Source organism: Medicago truncatula, chromosome 4 (genome assembly GCF_003473485.1).
Source record: "Medicago truncatula cultivar Jemalong A17 chromosome 4, MtrunA17r5.0-ANR, whole genome shotgun sequence".
NCBI lineage: Eukaryota > Viridiplantae > Streptophyta > Magnoliopsida > Fabales > Fabaceae > Medicago > Medicago truncatula.
The window spans coordinates 58,622,122-58,632,679 of NC_053045.1; the positions used below are offsets into that span (position 1 = coordinate 58,622,122).

A 10,558-nucleotide genomic window follows, 5' to 3' on the forward strand; every position below is an offset into this window, starting at 1 on the left:
TTATAATTATAAATGATAAAAAAAATTATTTTTATTCAAAAAACAACTCATTTAACTATCAATTTAAAAAGTAAATGTACCGGTACACTCTAATATACTGGAAGTACCATAAAATTTGTCTTTATAGATATCAATACTTATTATAAAAACTATTCATTTATTCACCCCTTAAAATAATATTCCCTTAGTCATGAGCACCTTGCCTGTTCTTCATCTTATTCTTTGGGAAATGTTAAATGTTAATGGGTGCCTCAGAAGCGTTGGTTAAAGAATTAAAAAATAAAATATTTTTTTGGAAATTGTGTATTTTATTTTTTTAAAGTTAAAATATTGCTCTTTTTTTGCTCAAAAATAAATATTGCTCTTTTCAATATAAATCATGTCTTTTCTTTTTACTTTTAATATCTTAATTAATATTTCAAAGACATCGGTTAACAAGACCTTCTTTTTTTAAACACCTCTTCCATCTATTTGATGTTCAGTGTCTTACGGCCGGTGTCTCACACAGGGAAACACCCCCCCGGCATGAAATCATACCTTGTAATGATTTTGCTTTTCAAAATATTATATGGTTATTATGAACATTGAACAATTCTTGTTGGATGTTCCCATTATACACATGTGAGATTGAAGATTGTGCTTGTGGCTATTAATTTTATGGGGATAAAGTAAGGTTATTATTAGAGTGAAGAAGTGTCCCATAATTTATGGTATACTCATACTTAAAAATGGTTTAAAATTTTAATATGTCGTTAACTTTAATTAAAAGTTGAGTTTTAACATTCGAGACGCTCTGCTAGTCAACGTTGATATTCAACAAAAATTTGAAGATAAAAAAAAATGTAGATTTTGCTAACAAATGCTCTTAGGACATTAGATAAGAATTCGAAAAAGAAAATAATTATATTGAAGAAGTTACTTTTTAATGTTTCATTGTGTTGACTATACAATTTACTATTCCACTTTAAATTTTTTATCAAGTGCCTCAAGAGCACTTGTTCTTGTGAGCATTTTTCAAAAATGTAAGTTGGATTTCAAAGTACTAAAATAATATAATTATTTCTCTTAATTTTTTTTAAAACATCAATTGAGATCGTTCCGGTAAAAACTAGGGTCTTGTTGACATGTGCCTATAAAATAACATATTATTAGTAAACAAATAATATGTATCATTTAGCTTGGACCTGTGTAAGTATTGGTCCATAATAAACCAATATTTATAACCATTGAATTATATGTATGCACAATAACATAATGCACCTCACACGTCTAATTATTTTCTTTACTCTTTTCAAACTATTTTCCTGCCTTCTTTTTCTTTCTGTAATTTCAACATTCAATCTTCAATTGTTTTTAATAAAAATCCATCGTTTTCGATCAATATTTAGAATTTAATAATTTAACATATCTTTCATCATATATCATCTAACACACTTCTCCACCTAAAAATCACAGCAAAATAAACCATCCAACCCATATGAAAAAGAGTGTTCGCCTTAGCATATGTTTGATTTTAATTTGGAGGGTCAAAAGTGATTTTAAAAGTTTTTTAGAGAAAAATAACGAAACAAGAATCGAACCCAAATTCGGCACATAAATAGGGCGGACCTTTACCACTGTAGTAGAATTGATTTTATTAGGTTTTGATGATTTATATGAGAATTGATTTTGCTCGTAGAACTAATTCTAATTGAAGTTAGAATTTATAATTTTTGACTACTACGATGGATGTTAGATATAAATTTAGAATTTATTGTTAAATCCAAACACAAATCATTGTAAACACAAATTTATTGTAGAACTATCACCCCAAAACTAAACTTACACTTCGGGCTTAGGCAATCATTTCTATATTAAAAAAAAAAAAAAAACTAAACATACACTTACACTATGTTTGAAACTGCTGATTCTTTGAGAAAAGATAACATGAAGGAAAGAATCACACATTTCAAGAATCCTTCTTTCGTTTGGTTGATCAACCAAGAGGATGGAAAGATCACTTTTGGTTGGGATCCACTAAAGATTGTCTTCTGACCCAATATGAGAAGAAAGGCTAGAGAAACAACAAGTCTTTTGAAAAAGACAAAAAAAACCTTATGCCAATATGCAATTATTTTGGTTTTTACTTTTATTTTTAATTACATAAAGCAAAGATGGATCAAATATATTACTATATATTAAAACACGTATTATATTTATATCCATATATTTGTACTATATTTGTTGAAACACGCATCTATCTATATTAAAATATATATTTTATTTATATAAATTGAGTTTATTAGTTATATTATATATATTTTTATATAAAGGACATTTATGTCATTTGAAAGTTATATATTTTTCTTTCCTTTCAATTTCTAATCCACTTTCATTCCTACCAAACAACCAAATAAATCATCTCACTTTTCACTCACTTTCTACTTACTTTCAATCCTCTAACAATCATTCCTTCTACTTTCTTTCCTTTTACTTTTTCTTCTCATCCAAACAAGCCTTAGTTTTAGCCTTTCATTTGGAATTGAAAACTTATTTTTATGTGTAATTATTGTAACCTTATTTTCTCGTATCCCTCGAGTCCCGAGCTTCACCAAATGAAGTAGGGACAGAGTCCTAAATTTTCATTCGTAGTGTCATAGCACAATGAACGAATAGGAACATGGTGGAAGGCAATAAGAACAGGAAAAGGACAAACATCACCTTCAAGCTTCCTCATAGGCTTAATTAATTACGAAATTATTGAGAATTAAATTGATACTACTACTACAACAATATAGGGGACTGAGATCTATCCAGAAATTCTAGCTCAACTGGCAAAATACTGAAATTGTTAAGCCGGATGTTATGATTGGGATTCGACTCCGGTACCTCCATTTATATGTGTGAGTTTATAATGGTTTTACCATTTCGTCTATCTATAAAAAAAAATAGGGAACTGGGACCTTAATTTCAAATAATGTGTAGCATATTGATGGTTGTCAAGAAGCTGAAAAGGGAATAAAGATATCCAGAAACAACAAAACAAAGCCGAGGATACGGGAAGTGCCAGAGAAACAATCCACATAGCACATGCATACCCCTATTGTTTATTGGATCATTACATTACACCTAATAATCATTGCAAGGGATGAAAACAAATAATTTGTGGGCCTAATACTTTGTTTTATAATGCACTCAATAAGTGGAAGCCAACACCATCCATAAACTTATCTAACGGTTATCCAATTAATTGCTCAATGCTCATCTTTTATGAAATTCGATTCGATATAGTATAATGATGTGTTTGGATTTACGGTCAAAACATCTTTTTCACGTCCCGAGACAATTTTTAACGTAATTTAAAGAAGCTTCAAAAGGTAGTTTTTCCTCAAACGTGGGTTTTTACTGCTGAATTAATAAATCAACCGCTTGCACAAACATACTATAAGTAAGATAGACATATTGATCAATTTAATACTAAAACAGTAGAGTCCATAACCATATGGTAGTAATTTATAAGAGCTGTGTAGGTCCTAGCTACTCCTACCAAAGTGTAATGCATCCAGACCCCAAAACTGTTCCATTATCTCAAACATTATAATTACTGTTATGACTCTGTTTTGTAAGACCAAGAAGCTGCTTATAACTTATAGCGGATAATTTATAAGCTCGTTTGATAAAAAAAGTTATCTTTGGTAACGGTTTTTTACAACGAGTTTATAGCTTATTTCACGAGCTTATAAGCTATTTTTCAGACGCTATTCCAAGTAGTGTTTGAGCTTATGGATTATTAATATTTCTTCCACTTCTACCCTTATTATTTTTTATCAAAACCCACTTTTACCCTTCTGTTGTTTATTTCATTGCCTTTGTGTAATAGTCCAGCTGCACATATCTTTTTCATTGCGTGTGTGCCTTCAGTTATTTTTTTTTCATAGAATAAATATGCATTCCATTATTTATTTTTCAGCACGTCAACTTTTAATAAGTTTTTTCATTCAAATATAACCTCTTCTGTTGTTAATAATATAGTACATGTAACATTCAAAAAAAAATAAAAAATCAAAAGATAATATTCATTATAAGTATCTGTTGTTTGAATGTAACAATCGATCAATTTATTCAAAAGATAATATTTCCTCCGTCTCGTATGTTTGAGTTTCGAACTTCGATTCTTATATATTATACAATATCTCTACTAATTGAGTTAAATTATAAGAATTATTATTCTTTTGAATTTTTTGAGTTAAATATTATCTTTTGAGTTAATATTCATTATAAGCATCTATTGTTTGAATGTAACAATCGATCAATTTATTAAAAAAAAATTCAAAAGATAATAATAATATAGTACATTTAATAATAATTCTTCTAAACAAATGCATATAATAATAATGGTCTATTGTTACATATAATTGTTTTATAAAGTACAATCATTTAATTAAAATAAAATTTTTGCCAATAATTTTTTTTTTAATAAATTTAAATTACTTTTAAAAATAATAAATTATTAAATACTTTTATTATATATATATATATATATATATATATATATATATTATTACGAATTAAAGATGACCTTTTATGTCATTTTACATTTATCAAGTTGAACCGTTAATTTTACCAAACACTTAAATTAACTTATCAGCTATCAGTTATCAGCCATCAGCTATAAGCTATCAGCTAGCTTATCAGCTATCCGCTATTTTTACCAAACAGACTAGAGCTTATGAGTTTAGGCGGAGCCAGCGAAGGCATACACAATCTAATTGGTTTTCTAACTTGCTTTTATAAAAAAAACGTAACACCCAATTTCAATTTCTTTCAAAATGATTTAACAATACTGGAGTATTTCGGTATCATATGGTTTTTCTATTGCTCGTTAACCGTTATCATACGATGATGTATACGTACTTTTAGCCTGTTTGGTATCACGACTGAAAAGTTAAATGCGTGTCTAGAGGGGCTTTCACTGCAATTTTTAAAAGCTCAAATTCCAAGCTTCATCAGAAACGCGGTTTCTGAACGTGAGTTTGGTAACTTCACCGCTAAAGCAAACACACATTTTTATTTATGGTTGGTTTTCTTGTGACTAGGGTTTAGTGTAATCAGGGTGAGTAATTTTTTTGCAGCATGCCTTATTAATACGTGGAAATAAAATCTATCAAGAGTCTTATCACAAATGTTCTAAAATAATCTTCTAACTAAAGACGAAGTGAATATAAAAAAGGCTTAATGATGTGTTTCGTCCTCGCAATTAGGCATCATTTAAAAATCAGTCCATGTAATCGTTAATCTTAGCAATTTACCCTTGCATTGTTTAATCATTTAAAATTCCGTCCTTTGACCAACTTAATCACTGCCACGTCATCAAATTAGCAAAATGGCATGGGAATGGACAAAAATACCCTCGTCTTTAATATGAGAAGAAGATGAAGACATGGGTAAAAATGTCATTTCAAGAATGGATGACGAGGGTATTTTTGTCCATTCCCATGTCATTTTGCTAATTTGATGACTTGGGAGTGATTAAGTTTGTCAAAGGACGAAATTTTAAATGATTAAACAATGCAAGGGTAAATTGCCTGGATTAACGATTACAGAGACTAATTTTTAAATGACGCCTAATTACAAGGACGAAACACATCATTAAGCCTATAAAAAAAGAGTGAATAATAATAACTAAACCCAACTAAATAGGTGAGAGAAAAAGGAAGAGAATTCTTGCAAAAGAGAAACAATTATAAACTCCACCAATGTGCCACTAATCTAGTCGATAAAATTCGATCAATTTATTCTAATTAGTATTTCCTCCGTCTCATGTTTGAATTTCGAAATTCGATTCTTATATATCATGCAATATCTCTATTAATTAAGTTAAATTTACGAAGACGGTGTGATCATTTTTTTTAATAACCATGTATACTCAAATGAGACATCTAATTATGAGACGGAGAGATTACTCGAATTTTACCTTTTTTTTTTAACGCTTATTGAAACTCATTAAGCACTAAACTTTATCCAATTGGTTTTTTTTGCACTTATATTTATATTCTTTCTCCATTGTCACTTTAATTGAAGGCAAAGAGAAAACGACATGTGCTTTGTAATTGTGAGTCTATTATTGTTGTGTTTGTGAGTCCTTTATAAGCATCCCACACCGTTACGTTCTTCCTCCAACCTCCCAATTGCAGGGACACCTCACCCACTCCGTCCCGTTCCGTTCTCATTCATCTCATCTATTCCAACTCAACCACCTTCACTCTTCTTTCATCTCTCAAATATAGGTTTCTTCATTTCTCTGACTCACTTCCTTTTTTCAACAAAAACAAATTAAACAATCATCACTCTCTCAACAATCTAACCAGAATCCACAATCAGTTTCTCTTCCATTTTTACTTCAAGCCAAGGTACTCAAATGACATCACCATCTACTACAATACCAAACATAGTAACAAACACAGACATATCACGTGACACAAGAAGAAAGAAAAGAAAGAACAAGACACAGAAACATCATCAACAAGATCAAATTCAAATCAACCCTAAATGGAAATCCCAAGAACAACAACAAATCTACTCCACCAAGCTCCGTCAAGCCATAACAAGAGTCAACTCATCATCCACCCCGCGCCGAGGAAAAGCCGTTCGAGAAGCCGCTGATAGAGCTCTGGCGGTGACGGCCAGAGGAAGAACTCGTTGGAGCCGGACCATTCTAATGACCCGGCTCAAGATCAAGTTTAGGAAGAAAAAACCTAACAGGGTAACGGCGCTGCCGTCAACTAGGTCAAAGAAGTCAAGGGTCAATGTTTTCCGGTTGAAGGGAAAGGTAGTACCAAGTATGCAAAGGAAAGTAAGGTTTCTTGGAGGGTTGGTTCCTGGTTGCAAAAAGGAACCATTACCGGTGATTCTTGAAGAAGCTATTGATTATATACCTGCACTTGAGATGCAGGTTAGAGCCATGAGTGCTCTTTTTAACCTTCTTTCTGCTTCTACTTCCGGCGCCGGCGTCAGTTCCGGTTGATAAGATATCATAAGATACACTTTTGGTTTTGGGCCTGTATGTAATATATGGCAATTCATGTGTCCATATTTTAATTTTTATTATTGTGAATTATTATTATTTGCCTCTTTTAAGCTAAATATTTATGCTTTATTTTTCTATTTTTGAAGTGTTTGTGAGAATAGGAACGGCATCTTTCAATTTCCAACGACGAGGTTAAATTCTTGGAACTTGAAAATTTAACGTTTATGAGAAAGAAATGAAGTACTAGTTCTAGTTCTAGTTATAGGTCATGGCTCCCCATCAAAGGTGGGTTTAGGTACCTGTTTCCTTACTCAACAAATGTTACCCTCCCTTAAAGCATAAGGAAGGAAGTTACTGCATTCATTCCTAGTAAAAAATTATTGATAAATTATTACTAGTACTGCACTAAAATAATGGACCAATAATAAGCAGATAAGTTTAAGATTTGACTTTTTATTATTCAGAGTCTATCTGAGAATGCTGATGTATGAGAATTTATTGGTCTTCTTCTCAGCTTAGAACAGAGCAATTAGTAGTAAGTGGATGTATGTATGTATGTGTCATGGAAATTGAATGAACCGAATGGCTAACTCCACTTTCTATAAAGTTTTTCATTCTTTCATTCATGAAAGCGCCAAAAAACAAGCTTATTGGACACAAGGAAATGGTCTAACATGCCATGTGAATTCTCGTCCCCACCACCTATTACAACCTAACTGACATTTGACATTGTGCTCTTTACGTTCCTTGTCTTTTTCTTTCTTTCTTTAGAGAAATGATATTTGAACAACCATTTTTTGATAATTTTTGAGATAATTTTCTCTCTCATATTCACATTATCATTCTACTCTCCCTATTGCTTTGATTTTGTGCCACTACCTAAATTTCTTTGTATAATTTAGTTGTCCAAAAGGTTGTCACAAGAAATAGTTGTTCAAATAACATTGCTCCTTTCTTTATATTTCAACCAATTTCTAATTAAGTGTTGGAATATTTAACATTGAAATATTTATCCGAGATATTCAAATTTTATAGATACAAGAAATGATATAGTATTTGTAAATAAACAATATTTAACAAGTGTGTATAAGTTCCCTCAAAAAAAAAAAAAGTGTGTTTAAGTTATTCTCTCTCTATCTCTCTTGATGCTTATTACTGAGGAGAGATCTTTTTTAAGTATCAACGGCCTAACCAAACAAATAACATAAGTACATAACCCATCACATGTCAATATGTCATTTTCAATAGTCTATTTATATTTAAATAAGTACATTAAGATTTAAGATATAAAATATATAATTGATATTGTATTTTAAATTTCTATTAATTAATTCACATGTCATTGTTAAACTTAAAAGTTAAACGATGAATTGATTAATATTCTTCTTATAATGATTTTCTTTGCGCTTCAAACGTTTATTCAGAAGAAAATGCTTTATTTCTTGGTTGTGGGCTTTTTATACCTCCTTTAGAGAGTATTATGTAAAATGTTGGTAAGTTTTTTGTGGCCTATTAAATTAGCGAATGCATAAGTTAGGATAAAAGACATATTGCAAAAATAGATTTGTTAACTTGATTGTGTGTGTGGTAAATGAAATGTTTTTACATTGATGGTGTATGTGGTACCCCATATTTGACCTGTTTTCTCCCATCCCATGGCTGCATGGCATTTATATTTTCAATAATCATGTGTGAATTACAACTGCAGTTTCTCCCTAAAAATAATTTAATCATTTTAATCATCAAGATATGTACTGAATACCCTAAATTCACCAAATAGTAGTTAGAGAATTCTTAAAAAAAAAAAAAAAAAAAGTATAGTTAGAGAATTCATTCTTTATAGTTTGGTCTCTAAATAGTAAAGAAAAGGCGGATTCTACTACAAAGGGAGAAAACAAAATTAAAAATGTGGGCATGATTATCTAAGATGCTTTGATTAATGAGTCACACACCCTTGCACACAAGGATATATGGTCTTAATAAATACTATAGGTCGCTTTCTCACTTTCATTCCCGTGGCTGTGAGTCAATTAAGGCACACGAGTGCATGAGTTTCATCGCTTTCAACAGAGGTATATACACTATTCACCATACTCAAACCCTGGTTACAGACTTACAGTTTCATGCATACCTCGGAAATTTGTTCATACGTGACTTTCTTTTGGAGTTACATGGAAACTGGAAACACAATTTATAACATCGTTTGTATTTTTTAATCATTATTTTCTCTCATGTCCGATGAAATTCAAACTTGATCGAGTGTATTTTATATATAATATTGGACAATTTAAAATGTCGTGTTTTGTGTGTCTAAATAATACAATTTAGTTTTTTAGGGTTTGGACTAAGTTTTGTTACAATAGCACTATTTCAACATTTCTTTTGAAGCACATTCATTTCAGCATTTAAAAGTGTGACCAAGCTATAGTTCAATACATTCCCATGCGGTTGTTGATGTTGAATCACCTTCTTACATTATGAATGATAAAGCGGAAGATGGAAATAACACAAACACACTTTAAATAAATTGAAACAGGTCATTGTTTTATGCGTCCACATCGATCACTAACACCAAAGTATCATAATTTTCGACAAAAGGAAAATGGCCACAATTCTAATCAATCTTCATTTACTTAATGAAACTCGTGTCACCAACTTTAAACACAAATGTTACTATCACAGCCACTTGATGAAAGATAAGAAAAGTTTGAATAATAAACTAAAAAATAAAACAGTGTCGTCCATTCATTGGTTCATGCGTTTCTCAAAATGTTTCCATCTCCAAAAAAATATTCTCCATTAATTTACCTAATGGAGGACCAATAATTACTTCCCTCATTCTTTTAGCTTAATTACCTTTTTGTCATCTAACTATTTAATTAATTGGTAACTAAAAATTGATTTATTTCGGTCCTTTAAGTTTCTCACCGTTACTACATTTAGTCATTTTTGTTAGTTTTATTCAAATAAACGTTAGGGTTTGTGTTATGTAGGTACCTGACCTCCTGTTTCGCACATACATATGAACCATAACAGTTACCAATAATATTAGTCACTATTTAATCATAATACCTTAACAAGGCATATGACCAAAATAATACTAATAAATAAAGTTAGAGGACCCACATAACATAAACCATAACGTTTATTTGAATAAAACTAACAGAAAAGACTAAATGCAGTAACGGTGAAAAACTTAGAGGACCAAAATAAATCAATTTTTAGTTAGATGACCAATCTGATACCAATTAAATAATTAGAAAACCAAAAAGATAATTTAGCCTATACTTTTCCTGTCCTGTTATGTTTTCTATGTGTATTCATTCTCTTGTAATTGCTTTGAAGTATAGTTACATATTAAACATATACTTTTTTGAGGTAATAGAAATCAAATAATAGATTCCCGTCATATGTTCTTAAAGAAAAAAAGACAGAGACATGAAATAGGGCTCCACAAACTGACAGGAACACCTACACTTCAAATATATGTAGGACTTTATATATCTTTCTCTTCGAACGACACTATACAAAACTAACTAACCTGAGATAATC

The 10,558-nt window shown here is 30.6% G+C and overlaps 1 protein-coding gene across 1 annotated transcript; it reads left to right on the forward strand.

The window, feature by feature from the left end:
- Window positions 1-6,061: 6,061 nt before the first annotated feature.
- LOC11411718 (transcription factor bHLH148) lies at window positions 6,062-7,122 on the forward strand. The gene has a single exon (XM_003609746.4). It carries the CDS (start codon window positions 6,398-6,400, stop codon window positions 7,001-7,003), a length of 606 nt encoding a protein of 201 aa, XP_003609794.1. The 5' UTR covers window positions 6,062-6,397; the 3' UTR covers window positions 7,004-7,122.
- The last annotated feature ends 3,436 nt before the right edge of the window (window positions 7,123-10,558 follow it).

Coding starts and splice junctions, on each gene's coding strand:
- LOC11411718 (XM_003609746.4), top strand. CDS start 6,398: ATGACATCACCATCTACTACAATACCAAACATAGTAACAAACACAGAC.